The 15,370-nt window shown below is 44.4% G+C and overlaps 1 protein-coding gene across 2 annotated transcripts in view; it reads left to right on the plus strand.

Annotated features, from left to right (window-relative positions):
* Nucleotides 1-15,370, plus strand: part of CTIF (cap binding complex dependent translation initiation factor) — a 167,581-nt gene that overhangs the window by 83,442 nt on the left and 68,769 nt on the right. For both annotated transcript variants that reach the window (XM_083354847.1, XM_083354848.1), the window contains exon 7: nucleotides 6,270-6,346. In XM_083354847.1, the coding sequence (XP_083210973.1) occupies nucleotides 6,270-6,346 (77 nt within the window). The remainder of the gene's footprint in view (nucleotides 1-6,269; nucleotides 6,347-15,370) is intronic.

Below are 15,370 nucleotides of genomic sequence, written 5' to 3' on the forward strand. Positions count from 1 at the left end.
TTCCTGAGCCAGCCATGCTGAGGGAAAAGGGAGAAGTCTGAGACATGCTGACTCAGGAATTCTGGGAGCTGAAGTCCACGAGTCATAAAAGAGCTAAGGTTGCCTGCTCCTGGCCTAGACCTAGGCCGCTTTATGACTTGTGGACTTCAACTCCCAGAATTCCTGAGCCAGCCATGCTGAGGGGAAAGGGAGAGGTTTCCAAGCTGAGACATGCTAACTCAGGAATTCTGGGAGTTGAAGTCCATGAGTCATAAAAGAGCCGAGGTTGCCTACCCCTGCAATAGACAAAACAAACGAATCATTTTATCAAAGTTCTAAATTTTCTGGAGACCATCAAAGAAAGGCTGGTGGACAAGGAAGACGCTGGGCTGGGGGATTCTGGGTATCCTGGAAGCCTCTTCTTTCAGTCCCTCCTGGCTTCAGTTCAGGCGAAGGACAGTCCACCAGCCTTCCTTTGCTTCACCAAGGGGGCCGTTTTGCCAAAATCCAGAAGTAAATGCCAGTTTGCACTAAAGCCCTTGTAACATGCCGTCACGAGGCCACAGGTTGCTGCTAAGTGCCGTAAATGCAGCTCAGAACTTTGAGCGACCAGCCGTGGGTTGAGGGTCACCTGTAAATGGAATTTAAATAGGGATACTTTGATTGCAACCTCTGTTATTAATACTTTTCCCTTCTGTCTTTAAAAAACACAGTTTGGTGCTAATCTTTGGAGGGTTCAGAGGGCCAAATCTTTTGGGGAAGACAAAATACCCACTTTGTAGCTGATCTTTGGAGACTTTCCATCAAGTGGGGCTCCGTAACCTTTGCCTATGACATTTTTCCGATGTCTGGCAAAAATGAAGACCTCTAATTTTGGGGCTGGAATTATGTAGAGAACCATCCGAAGCTCGGTCAGATACCATCTTAATTCCCTAGGCCAGGGGTAGGCAACCTTGGCTCTTTTATGACTGGTGGACTTCAACTCCCAGAATTCCTGAGCCAGCGTGGCTCAGCTTGGAAACCTCTCCCTTTCCCCTCAGCGTGGCTGGCTGAGGAATTCTGGGAGTTGACATCCACCAGTCATAAAAGTGCCAAGGTTGCCCACCCCTGCATCTAGGGTTTTAGATAGAGAGAAAATCCTGTTATTGCCTACAGCAAGGGTCTCCAAATGTGGTCACTTTAAGTCTTATAGGGAACGGTTGCTGGAATTGGGTATGTGTAGTTTAATGAAGAGAAGGACGAGGGGTGACATGATAGCAGTGTTCCAGTATCTCAGGGGCTGCCCCAAAGAAGAGGGAGTCAAGCTATTCTCCAAAGCACCTGAAAGTAGGACAAGAAGCAACGGATGGAAACTAGTCAAGGAGAGAAGCAACCTAGAACTAAGGAGAAACTTCCTGACAGTTAGAACAATTAACCAGTGGAACAGCCTGCCTCCAGAAGTGGTGAATGCTCCAACGCTGGAAGTTTTTAAGAAGAGACTGGACAGCCGTTTGTCTGAAATGGTATAGGGTTTCCTGCCTGAGCAGGGGGTTGGACTAGATGACCTCCAAGGTCCCTTCCAACTTTATATTATTATTATTATTATTATTATTATTATTATTATTATTATTATTATTATTAGTATTAGTATTAGTATTATTATTATTATTATTATTATTATTATTATTATTATTATTATTATTATTATTATTATTATTAGTGGACTTCCAGGCATGCTGGCTGGGGAATTCTGGGAGTTGAAGTCTACGTCTTAAAAGCTGGCAAATTTAGAGACCCCCTGGCCTCTATCAACATAGTGTCCATGTAGATTCTCAGTCATCCGGGTCATTGTTATCCCAAAGATGCTTCTTCACGAGGCAACTGGACTTTCCTGTTTTCCTCCAAGAAGCTTCTTCAGCTCTGACTAGATGGTGGGGAATGGAAGGATGTGTACACCTTGCAGACAGCTGGTCGTTTGCCTTCTTTTCAGAGAGTTGTTGAGGCCACCTGGAGGCTTATCTCTGTGTCCTCAGGGTCACCTGAGTGGTGCAAAGGGGTGTGGAGCCTCCTTGGAGCTGCTGAAAGGACGGTGTTGTGGACTGGAGATAGATGATGTCCTGTCCCTCCCCCCTCTGTTGAGAGAGGGCTGTTCAGTGTTGACCTAGATGGCCTCTTTGACCCCTCTTTCAAACCAGCGGTCCTTCTGTCCAAAATGTGGACTTTGCTGTCTTCGAAAGAGCGGCCTTTGGTCTCTTAAATGCAGATGGAGGGCTGACTCTTGTCCTGGTGGGTTTGTTCTCCTGTGTTGTGCCAAGCATTTATGAAGCGGTTGCTTCGTTTCCCCAATCTACAGATCCGCACGTGGCTCACCGCATCCTACTGCATGGACCACGTTGCTCAGTCAGAGCTGAAGAAGCTTCTTGGAGGAGAAGCGAAACGTCTTCAAAGAAAAACAAGTGGCCTCCTGAAAAATCATTTTGGGATATCCACAGAGTGCTAGCACTGTGTTTTTCTAGCAGAGTCCATTTCCTGATCTGGATTACCTTGCAGGGCTGGCAAAGAACGAGTCAGAGGGAGATTATCACATTCCCCCCCCCCCCAACGTTATCTGGGATTGTTTGAGCAAGCCATGGGTGTGAAAGATAATAAAGGTCTCCTAATACTGCTACAGCTGCCTCCAGTTGCAAAAGCGGGAGTAAAAAAAATAGCTTCGTCTCGGACTTAACCGTGTTCCTCGCATTCTTGTTTCCAGGGAAACCGTAATACTCAGGTGCTGAATAGATCTTCTCCCACGCAGGCAGCCCACACATTAACACACACACACACACACACACTGTCTCACAAAGTGGTGAGATCCTTTTATCAATGTGGCTCCCGGAAAAACCATTTCCTTGCATCTGAGCCAATGCTGAATCCAAGTCCTGTTGGGGTTTCCGTTGAGGTAGGTCATGCAGGGCCATCCATAGGATGCTGTCCAGAAAACAACAACAACAACAACACCCCACCGTTTTCCAAACTTGGCAAGTTTAAAATAGTGTGGAGTCCCCCAGCTGGGGAATTCTGGGAGTTGAAGTCCGGGCCATGTTGAAATGGCCAAGTTTCAAAAACATTGCTCTAGACCAGGGGTCTTCAAACTTGGCCCTTTTATGACTTGTGGACTTCAACTCCCAGAATTCCTCAGCCAGGCATGCGTGGAATTCTGGGTGTTGAAGTCCACAAGTCATAAAAGGGCCAAGTTGAAGACCCCCTGGTCTAGATGCTGCCTTTGACGTGATTGAGGCTGTACTGATTTTTAATGGGCATCACACCTTTTTTTTTTTTTTGACCACACACCTTGTGGGCACCTTCAGGCAGGTGACAAGAGAGCTGGGCAAACCCAGAGCAGATTATTCTTGGAAGTGTTGCTTTGCACTTGACATATTTCTTCTTCTCTCTTGCAAAAAAAGGAGGCATATTTGAAAATCATTTGGTAGTTCTGAGTCCCAGGCCTTAAAATTAGAGGCAGGTAATGTAACAGCGTTCCGTGCGCCTTTGGCGTCTAGTCATGCCGGCCACATGACCACGGAGACGTCCTCGGACAAGCGCTGGCTCTTCGGCTTTGAAACTGAGATGGAGTCAGAAACGACTAGCACGCATGTGTGGGGGAAACTTTACCTTTTTTAGTTGAATGTAAAGAAGGACCAGGGGTGACATGATAGCAGTCTTCCAAAATCTCAGGGGCTGCCCCAAAGAAGAGGCAGTCAAACTGTTCTCCAAAGCCCCTGAAGGCCGGAGAAGAAGCAATGGATGGAAACTCACCAAGGAGAGAAGCAACCTGGAACTAAGGAGAAACTTCCTGACAGTTAGAACAATTCACCAGTGGAACTCCTTGCCTCCAGAAGCTGTGAATGCTCCAATACTGGAAGCTTTTAAGAAGAGACTGGACAGCCATTTGTCTGAAATGGTACAGGGTTTCCTGTCTGAGCAGGGGGTTGGACTAGAAGATCTCCAGGGTCCCTTCCAACATGATCATCATCATCACCATTATTATTATTATTACCACCACCATTTGTCTGAAATGGTATAGGGTCTCCTGCTTGAGCACGTTCATTGCCAAACTAGATAACATCAGTGCTAGGAAAGGGATGGGGTTTGATCTCATTTTATATACTATATACCATTTCAGACAAATTGTTGTCCATTCTCTTCTTCAAAACCTCCAGTGTTGGAGCACTCACAACTTCTGGAGGCAGGTTGTTCCACTGGTTGATTGTTCTCACTGTCAGGAAATTCCTCCACGTTTCCAGGTTGAATCTTAGATCTTCCTCTGAGAAAGAAATGTTAGGAGACAGGAGGCAAGTTCTGGAAAGTTTAGGATGAGGACCCGAGATGTTGACCATGAACTGTTCAAGAAGCACCTACTTTGGTGTTCAAACCTTTGCAGTTTTGACAACAGTCCTTTATTCTTCACGAAGAGCCGCGTGGAGTTGGTATCTTCACCTGGGATGGTCCTTATGAGTGAGCCAAAGTAGAAAGCCGTTATCAGGGGCTCCTGACTTGCAGGCCTCTTGCAAATTGTCATTTGTATTAATTGCAAGCAAACATCCTTTGCAGGAATGGCCCCAGTTTCTGAAATGCTCTCGGAGAGGCTTTTAAAATTAAGTTATGGTACCTAGCGAAGGTACTGTCTAACCCAGGCCACAATTGTGTGAATGGTGCTCATGAATGTCTTTCTGTTCCACTCTCGCCTTTTAAATATCCAAATTTCACTTTTGTTTTATATTGAAGGCTTTGATTTATTGTAACTTGTTTCCTTGCCTTTTTTACCTACCTGCCTTCTCTTTTATTCTGATTATATGCCTCTCGCCAAGATATTTAACACTGGAAAATGCAGCAGAAAGTATATTACGTAAATAAGTTAGTGGAATTCGATATAGGGGTTCAATTGTGCTCAGTCTGTTACAGGATTAAACCATCTTAAAATATCTCAAGTAACATTGAGATTGCCCCTAAGGCAAGTCAGAACTGTCTTATGCTGATAAAAGGTCAGTTGGAAAACAACAACAAAAACAACCTATTGGTCCTACATTTTGTTCTCAAAGTGACTCTCCAGATGCTTCTGCCAGTCTACAGAAATGTAAATGATAGCTCCTGCCATAAGATCAGACTTGATACAGTTTGAGAAAGGATCCTCCCTAATTTACCAGGCTTTGTAAAAAAAAGAGATCTGTACCTTCAGATTTGCAAGATTCCGTTCATTAGCCTTACGTAAAGGAGAATTATCTCATCTGATTAAGTTTGCTGTTTGGTCTACCTGGGAGAGTTGACACCTGGTGATACTGTCCACAGATGGAAGGCATTTTCCTATCACAGTAGTTTTGGACGAATACCAGAGTTTGAAAAAGCTAATCCATACATCCACAATCTAAGTTCCTTTGGACTTCAATTCCCAGAATACTTTGCAAGGGCCATGGATGCGTTCCATTTATTATTATAATGATGATGACGATAATGATGACGACAACAACAGTAATAATAATAAGATGGAAAGGACCTTGGAGGTTATCTAGTCCAACCCACTGCTCAGGCAGGAAGCCCTATACCAGGGGTAGGCAACCTTGGCTCTTTTATGACTGGTGGACTGCAACTCCCAGAATTCCCGAGCCAGCCATGCTGAGGGGAAAGGTAGAGTCTCCAAGCTGAGCCATGCTGGCTCAGGAATTCTGGGAGTTGAAGTCCACCAGTCATGAAGGGGCCATAGTTCCCCCATGCTGGCTGGGGAATTCTGGGAGTTGCAGTCTACGAGTAGCCAAGGTTGCCTACCCCTGACCTATCCCATTTCAGACAAACGGATGTCCAGTCTCTTCTTAAAAACTTCCAGTGCTGGAGCATTCACAGCTTCTGCAGGCAGGTGGTTCCACTGGTTAATTGTCCTCACTGTCAGGAAGTTTCTCCTTAGTATTCCAGGTTGCTTCTCTCCTTGGTTAATTTCCCTCCGTTGCTTCTTGTCCTGCCTTCAGGGGCTTTGGAGAAGAGCTTGACTCCCACATATGGTATGCTGTGTCCTTAAAGCTTTGAAGCAATAGCTTTTTTTCACACTGCACTGCAATGGTGAAGCTTGCTTGTATGAACAGCATGCGATTCTAACTTTAATCATCATAAGCTTATTTTGCTCTAGAAACTCTTAGGAAAAAAATTAAAACGAGTGGTTGGTCTGAACCCTGGAAGGCCCGGGACAGCCACCTTCTCTGCTTCTTGCCATAATCATGAATATTCTCTGGTTCTTCCCATTGAACTGATAACCATCTTTTTTCTCCCCTGTTTTATCCCAGGGTGGTCACCCACTGCCACACGAAGCAGAAATCGCACACACCAAAAAACTGTTCAGGAGGAAGAGAAACGACCGGAGGTAAGGAATAGATTTTTGCATCCTGATTTTCCGTCAGTAATTTCCCCATGCTTCCTTCTTCTCCCCAAAATCCGGGTTCTTCTTATTGTCCACCTCAGAAACGAAGCAGAGACGGAAACTCCACTGCCCGTCTGAGATTTTGCAGGACTCGTCCTACTGTTGGCTACAAAGCCAAAGTTGCTTCCAGTGGTGAACCAGGATAGGCCGTGAATCGGAGCCTGTAAAGGTCTCCTCTCTCTGAAATTGTCTCCACTCTCTACCTGCATGACGGTGAAGGCATCCTGAGGATGCCGTGTTGTGAGGTGCCTGTGGCAGTTGCCTCACAATGCCAGGGAGTAGTGGTGGCTCTACTGCCCTCGAGCGAGGGGCATGTGGAAAGGAGAGCCGAGTCCTTTTCTGAAGTGTTGTGTCCTCAAGGCCTGAGGTGGGCCCTTCCCCAACCTTAAAGCAAGCAGTCTACTTGGGAACTGTGAGGTGTGAAACATGGGTCCAGACATGAGAAGGTCCAATTAAACTGATTCATTACTAAACAGCTTAGGCGCAGCAATCTTCTTAACTTAAGGTTAGCCCTTGCTTGGATTTAGATAAGGGTCCACAGAATTTGTGGCTACGTAGGGATTCTAGTCTTAGCCCTCGTTTAACTCCGCCCCCGCGTTCTGCTACTCCTACAGAGAGGAGATCCTGAACAGCATCAGTAAGTCCTTGTAAGACGTTTCCAAGCAACGTTTGGCCTTTGAGAGCATTCCCAAAACTGAAGAAGATCAGGAGAAAAACAGCTACAGCTCTGTTGACAACCATTCAGAGTTACAACAGCAGTAAAAAATAAACTGACTTGCGACCGGTCCTCACATTTGTGATTGTCGCAGCATTCCCACAACAGCAAAATTAGGGCACTTGGCAGCTGGTGTGGATTTATACAACAGTTGCAACCTCCTGGGTTGCGTGATCACCATTTGGGACCTTCCCAGGTGGTCTCAGACCAGCAAAGTCGTTGGGGAAAGCTTCATGACTATGGGGGGGAAAAGGTTGGAAAATTGGGTGTGGCTCAGTTAACAACTGGACCATAAAAAAGGCTGTGCGCCAAAGAATTGAGGCCTTTGAACTCTGGTGCTGGAGAAGACTCCTGCGAGTCCCTTGGACTGCAAGGCGATCCAACCGGTCAGTCCTAGAGGAGATCAACCCTGACTGCTCTTCAGAAGGGCCAGATCCTGAAGCTAAAACTCAAATCCTTTGGCCACCTAATGACAAGGAAGGACTCACTGGAGAAGAGCCTCATGCTGGGAAAGGCTGAGGGCAAGAGAAGAAGGGGACGACGGAGAATGAGGTGGCTGGATGGAGTCACTGAAGCAGGAGGCGTGAGCTTAAAGGGACTCCAGAAGATGGTAGAGGACAGGAAGGCCTGGAGGAACATTGTCCATAGGGTCGCGATGGGTCGGACACGACAACGCAGCTAACAACAACAACAGTTAACAACTACCTTGCTTAATAAAGTACATTTTGCTGCCAATTTTGGTCGTACGCCAAGGATTACCTGTTGTGACTCTTGGTCAAGGCTTGTAGGTTATATCGCAAGTTGTAAGAGATTACAAGAAGCCTCCAAGCATCAGGTTGTATGGGCCTGCAGTATAGGAAGAATGGAGTACAAAGTAGTCCCCAATTTATGACTATAATGGAGCCCAACATTTCCATTGCTAAGCAAGACAGTTGTTAAATGAATATTGTCCCATTTTGCGACCTTTCATACCACAGTCGTTAAGTAAATCTGCTTCCCCATTGCTTGTCGGATGGTCGCAAAAGGGGATCACATGACCCTGGGGCACCGCGACCATCATAAATACATGCCAGTTGCCAAATATCCGAATTTCTTTTTTTTAATATATTTTATTATTTTTTTAACATAACCATCATTAATATTTGGTAAACAGCATGTTGTCTGTGTTTATGTTTACAAACAATTAATTTCTATAGTTCCATACTCCACGTAATGGCTTTCCTTGATTTTCTCTTCTTCCAATAATATTAGATTAGTACATTTCTTAGTAATTTTAGTAAATAGCCATTGAATACAGACATTTTTGCAGCATTGCTACAAATAACATCCGGATTTTGATCACATGGCCATGCTGCAGCGGTCATAAATGTGAAAAATGGTCATAAGTCATTTTTTTTCACTGCCGTTTTAACTTTGAATAGTCACTGTTGTAAGTCCTTGTATAAGCTCAACTGTAATTCAGGGGTCCTCAACCTTGACCACTTCAAGACTTGTGGACTTAAACTCCCAGAATTCCTCAGCCAGGAATTCTGGGAGTTGAAGTCCACAAGCCTTAAAGTGGCCAAGGTTGAGGACCGCTGCTCTAATTCTTTGTCTCTTCAGGCTGCAAGAGGTATTTGCTCAATATTCCCTGAGTAAGTAACAGGAGACAATTCTTCCAGTTGAGTGACTTTTCGACTGGTCATTCGATTTGGTGTTTAAATAACCAAAACCAAAATGCTTTTGTTGTTAATGTTTTAATTAACTTCCTATCTGGAGGAAATGACACCTTGCTTTCCATCCGAATCTTAAAATAGCTGTTGGCAAATAGGCCCTGTTTGTTACGTTTCCGCAAAAAAAGCATTTTCTAAGCTCCTTCCCAGAGAACCATTTTTCCCCCTTCGTTTCCACCTTTGATAACAGGCTTGGCTGAGGTTTCTGAAGGAGAAAAAGAAGTTGGATAAGGTGGTGTTTCCTCCCCCCCCCTTTCTTAATAGTTTACTCAGCCAGCCTTTATTTACATGCTTTTGTTAGGCTTAGATCCCACCTTTATTTCTACAACTCAGAATGTAAATAACAACAACAATAATCTGCAAGAAATATCATTTGCCCGTAAGCAAGAACTAGTGGGATCATAACGTATCTATTTGAGCAGTCTGACCTGGTCTGATGGGTTAGGGTTGGGGTTTTAATACATCTTAATTATTGTTTTAACCTTGGGCATTTATTTAATCGCTTTTAACTTTTGTATCCTGTTTTTGTATTTATTGCCCTGTATACCGCCCTGGGTCCTTCGGGAGAAGGGCAGTATAAAAAATATAATAAATTAAGTAAATAAATAAATAAATAAAATAGAGAAAGTCATAGAAAATGATAAAGTTAAACTGCTCTGGGACTTCAGAATTCACACAGACAAGCACCTGCGACATAACACCCTGGACTTAACAATTGTCGATAAGAAAGACAAAAAAGACTGGATAGTGGACGTGGCAGTGCCTGGAGACAGCAGAATAGACGAGAAAGAACTGAAGGAGATAACAAAATACAAAGACCTACAAATAGAAATAGAAAGACTGTGGCAAAGGCAAGCAAGGGTGGCACCAATAGAAATAGGCGCCTTGGGTGCAATCCCAAAGCAACTGGAGCACCACTTGGACACCATCATCGGCATTGACAAATTGGCCATCAGTCAATTGCAAAAGGCAGCCTTCCTAGGAACTGCTTCCATCCTGCGACGAGATCTGTGATACCATCAAACATCCACATCAGCCTAAGGCCTCGATAGGTAGACAAAAAGGCCAAATCCAGTCTGAACATCTGGCTGACTGTGCGATGATCAATAATAATGATGATGATGATAGTGTGGGAAGGGACCTTGGAGGTCATCTAGTCCAACCCCCTGCTCAGGCAGGAAACCCAATACCATTTCAGACAAATTTGCTGTCCAGTCTCTTCTTAAAAACTTCCAGTGTTGGAGCATTCAGAGCTTCTGGAGGCAGGTTGTTCCACTGGTTGATTGTTCCGACTGTCAGGAAGTTTCTCCTTAGTTCCAGGTTGCTTCTCTCCTCGATGAGTTTCCCTCCGTTGCTTCTCGTCCTGTTGTCGCCCCTCCTGTTTGCCTCACAAAAAAAAGGCCCCTGAGGTGGGTTTGACTAAGGGAGAATGACTGGCCCAAAATCACCCTGTCATCCTGTGTGCCTCGGGGAGAACTAGAAATCACCATCACCCAGTTTCTAAGTCAGCACCTTCACTCTTATACCGGGCTGGTTGGCCCAGTTCGTTTAGTGACCATTCAAGGTTACAACGGCATTGAAAAGTGACTTACAGCCGTTTCTCACAGTTACAACATTTCCAGCATCCCCGTGGTGACGGGATCAAAATTCGGATGCTTGGCAACTGACTCGTAGTTATGACGGTCGCAGTGTCCCAAGGACACCTGATCCCCTTTTGCGACCTTTTTGACAGAGGGAGGTGCCAGATTCACTTAACAGCCGTGTTGCTAACTAATCAGCTGCACGGATTTCGCCTAATAACTGGCAAGAACGGACGTGAAATGGGGCAAAATTCACTTAACAAGTGTCTCGCTTAGCAACATATAATTTGGGTTTCAATTGTAGCTGTAGGTCAAGGAGGCAAGTTGTGTTCTAGGCATAGATCTGTCTGGATTCATAAATAGCATAATAATTTTCCACAGCCATTCTGAAGCACTCTGTCAACATTGTGAACATGCCAACTTCTATTATTATTATTATTATTATTATTATTATTATTATTATTATTATTATTATTATTATTACCACCACCCTCTAACTCTGTAAGCCAGGTTATGACATATACTGGGCCATGTATGTTTTGGCGTATCATTTTAACTGCACAACCATGTCTTATAATGCTGATTTAGGTAATGAACACGCTCACTTTTATTTTTTTGCGTGTGTGGTCTACATGTGCTCCGGTTTCACTTTTTAAAACCCTTTTATGGGATTTGTTGCTAGTACTTTTTGTACGGCAAATGTTTAAGCCTTCTGTTTCCTTCCTGATGGCTCCAGCCTAAAACCGTTGCCAGATTTAAGTCCTGTTCGCCTTTTGCCTTCCGTTCCTTTCAACCGTAGACCCTGCGGAGGTCAATTATTCTGGGTGTTTTTCTTTTCATTCGCTTTTGTAGCTATGCGGATTTGTGAGACAACTTTGATTTTGCCACATTCAAAATGGTTTCCTGCAAGACCAGGGGCCTTCAAACGTGGCCACTTTAAGACATTTGGACTTCAACTCCCAGAATTCCCCAGCCAGGCATGCTGAGGGGACAGGGAGAGGTTTCCATGCTGAGCTGAGGAATTCTGGGAGTCAAAGTCATAAAAGAGGCAAGGCTGCCGACCCGTAGACCCTCTACAGCAGGGGTTTTCAAACTTGGCCACTTTAAGACTTATGGACTTCAAGTCCCAGAATTCCTGAGCCAGCATGCCTGGCTGGGGAATTCTGGGACTTGAAGTCTACAAGTCTTAAAGTGGCCAAGTTTGAGAACCTCTGTCCAAGACCCTTATTAGCATCCTCTCTTTGCTTGCCTTCATGTATAGGCAGTCCTCGTTCAGTGACCATTCAGACCTACACAGCCTTGAAAAAAGCAACTTAGGGCCAGTCCTTGCATTAGGCGGTCACGCAGCCAAAATTCAGGCCCTTGGCAACCAACATGCATGTATGACGGTCCTGGGATCATGGCATCGCCCATTTATCATTTTCCCAGAGGTTTCCGAGAAGCAAGGTGAATAGAGGAAGCTGAATTCACTTAACGACCGTGTGATTTATTTAACAACTGCAGTGATTTGCTTAAAAACTGGCGCAAAAAGGCCGTCAAATTGGGCAGAAATGACTTAATGACTCCCTTGCTTAGCAACAAGAAACCTGGTCCCAATTTACATAAAATTTCATTCTCCGTTACTTCACTTGCAACAAACCACAACCGCCATTTTCTCTTGATAGATACAAATGATCTATGTCAATTTTGGGGTATAAATAAGTTTGCGGTCTTAAATTAATCATTAATCCTGCTGTGGGATATTCTAAGCATGGGCCAGATTATTAATGGCTTTGCTTATATTATCGTCATTCAACTTCCTTTTAAAAACTTTTCTAACTTTTGTTACATACTCCGTGCTGGTTTTCTTTTTCACCGGTGCATCCAAAATATTGTTTTTCTTTTTTAAAAAATATAATATTTTATTAATTTTCCAATTTTACATTTGAATATTTAAAAAGCAATGTGGTGACTGGGTTAATCAATAATTCAATAACAGAATCTTTAGTGCAAATCTCAGGTTACAACATCAGATATCTCTTCCCTTTTTCCCTTAACATTTACTGTCTCGTATTCAAACTAGTACATTTCTAATTAAATCAGTTCAATAAAAACATCATTATTGCATTTATCAATAAATTTTAGCATATATATATATATATTTGAGGGAACACCTGCTGCCGGCATCAAGTTCCCTTCGTCCAGTGCGCTCCCACAGGGAGGGTCTTCTCAGGGTGCCGCCGGTAAGAGATTGCCGGCGGACGACACTCAGGGATAGGGCCTTCTCAGTGGGTGCGCCTGCCCTTTGGAACCAGCTGCCTGTGGAGCTTAGGACTGCCCCCGACCTCCGTTCATTCTGCCGGGACCTGAAGACTTGGCTCTTCGAGCTTTCCGGCTCAGGCTGAGTTTTAATTGGGGTTTTAACTGGGGTTTTACATGTTGCAGGGACTTAGTTTAATCTTTTTTAAATTGGTGGTGGGTCGAATCCCGAGTGCCGCGTAGCAGAGTGAGTGCCTGTTAGTCGTCCCAGCTTCTGCCAACCTAGCAGTTCGAAAGCACGTCAAAATGCAAGTAGAAAAATAGGGACCACTACGGTGGGAAGGGAACAGCGTTCCGTGCGCCTTTGGCGTCTAGTCATGCCGGCCACTTGACCACGGAGACGTCCTCGGACAAGCGCTGGCTCTTCGGTTTTGAAACGGAGATGAGCACCGGCCTCTAGAGTTGGAAACGACTAGCACGCATGTGTGGGGGAACCTTTACCTTTATATATATATATATATTGGAAAAAATAACTGAAATCAGTCGCTTCCTATAACCATCAATAAGCTTCTTACACCTCTCACCCAGAATTTTGGACCACTCTTCCTTTGCAAACTGCTCCAGGTCTCTCTTATTGGAAGGGCGCCTTTTCCCAACAGCAATTTTAAGATCTCTCCACAGGTGTTCAATGGGATTCAGATCTGGACTCATTGCTGGCCACTTCAGAACTCTCCAGCGCTTTCTTGCCATCCATTTCCGGGTGCTTTTTGACGTATGTTTGGGGTCATTGTCCTGCTGGAAGACCCAAGATCTCGGACGCAAACCCAGCTTTCTGACACTGGGCTCTACAGTGCGACCCAAAATCCTTTGGTAATCCTCGGATTTCATGATGCCTTGCACACATTCAAGGCACCCAGTGCCAGAGGCAGCAAAACAACCCCAAAACGTCATTGAACCTCCACCACATTTCACTGTAGGTACCGTGTTCTTTTCTTTGTAGGCCTCATTTCGTTTTCGGTCAACAGTAGAATGATGTGCTTTACCCAAAAGCTCTATCTTGGTCTCATCTGTCCACAAGACGTTTTCCCAGAAGGATTTTGGCTTAATCAAGTACACTTTGGCAAACTGTAATCTTGCTTTTTTATGTCTCTGTGTCAGCAGTGGGGTCCTCCTGGGTCTCCTGCCATAGCGTTTCATTTCATTTAAATGTCGACGGATAGTTTGCGCTGACACTGATGCTCCCTGAGCCTGCAGGACAGCTTGCATTCCTTTGGAACTTGTTTGGGGCTGCTTATCCACCATCCGTTGCAACCTTTCATCAATTTTTCTCTTCTGTCCACAACCAGGAAGATTCGCTACAGTGCCATGGGTTGCAAACTTCTTGATAATGTTGTGCACTGTGGACAAAGGCAAATCTAGATCTCTGGAGATGGACTTGTAACCTTGAGATTGTTGATATTTGTCCACAATTTTGGTTCTCAAGTCCTCAGACAGTTCTCTTCTCCTCTTTCTGTTGTCCATGCTTAGTGTGGCACACACAGACACACAATGCAAAGACTAAGTGAACTTCTCTCCTTTTTATCTGCTTTCAGGTGTGATTTTTATATTGCCCACACCTGTTACTTGCCCCAGGTGAGTTTAAAGGAGCATCACATGCTTGAAACAATCTTGTTTACCCACAATTTTGAAAGGGTGCCAATAATTTTGTCCGGCCCATTTTTGGAGTTTTGTTTGACATTATGTCCAATTTGCTTTTTTTCCTCCCTTTTTTGTTGTGTTCCAATACACACAAAGGGAATAAACCTGTGTATAGCAAAACATGTGTTCCTGCAATACTTTTCTGTGAGAAATACTTGATTTTCTGGAAAAATTTCTGGGGTGCCAACAATTTCGGCCATGACACTCTCTCTCTCTCTCTCTCTCTCTCTCTCTCTCTCTCTCTCTCTCTCTCTCTCTCTCTCTCTGTGTGTGTGTGTGTGTGTGTGTGTGTGTGTGTGTGTGTATTTATTTATTTATTTATTTAATTTATATACCGCCCTTCTCTCAAGAGACTCAGGGCGGTTAACAGGGCAATACGTAAAAGACTGATACAAAAGTTAAAATTAATTAAAACATGATTAAACAATGCCCATAGTACAGATTTAAAATTAACGTCATAATAACAAAACCCACCCCGTCCCATCAGGCCAGGCCCGCTTCCTTAAAGAGATGGGTTTTAAGGTCGCGCCGGAAGGAGCGGAGGTCGGGCGCCATCCGGAGCTCTACCGGAAGATGGTTCCATAAGTCCGGTGCGCCCACAGAGAACGCTCTCCCCCTGGGGGCCACCAGTCGACATTCTTTGACCGGTGGCACCCTGAGGAGGCCCTCTCTGTGGGAGCGCACTGGGCGGAGGGAAGTTGACGCCGGCTGCAGGTGCTCCCCAAGGTATTCTGGACCCATGCCATGTAGGGCTTTGTAGGTCATTACCAGCACTCATATACATATACACACACACACACACACACACACACACACACACACACATATATATATATATATATATATATACACACACATATGTATATGTACATATATATATATATATATATATATACATATATATATATATATATATATATATACAGGCACCCGCGAAAACCTCAGAAAACAAATATCTTACCTCTACGGGGAGGAAATCTACCAGCTATATATATATATACACTCATATACATACACACACACA

The sequence above is a fragment of the Vipera ursinii genome (genome assembly GCF_947247035.1).
Source record: "Vipera ursinii genome assembly, chromosome: 2".
Classification (NCBI taxonomy): Eukaryota; Metazoa; Chordata; class Lepidosauria; order Squamata; family Viperidae; genus Vipera; species Vipera ursinii.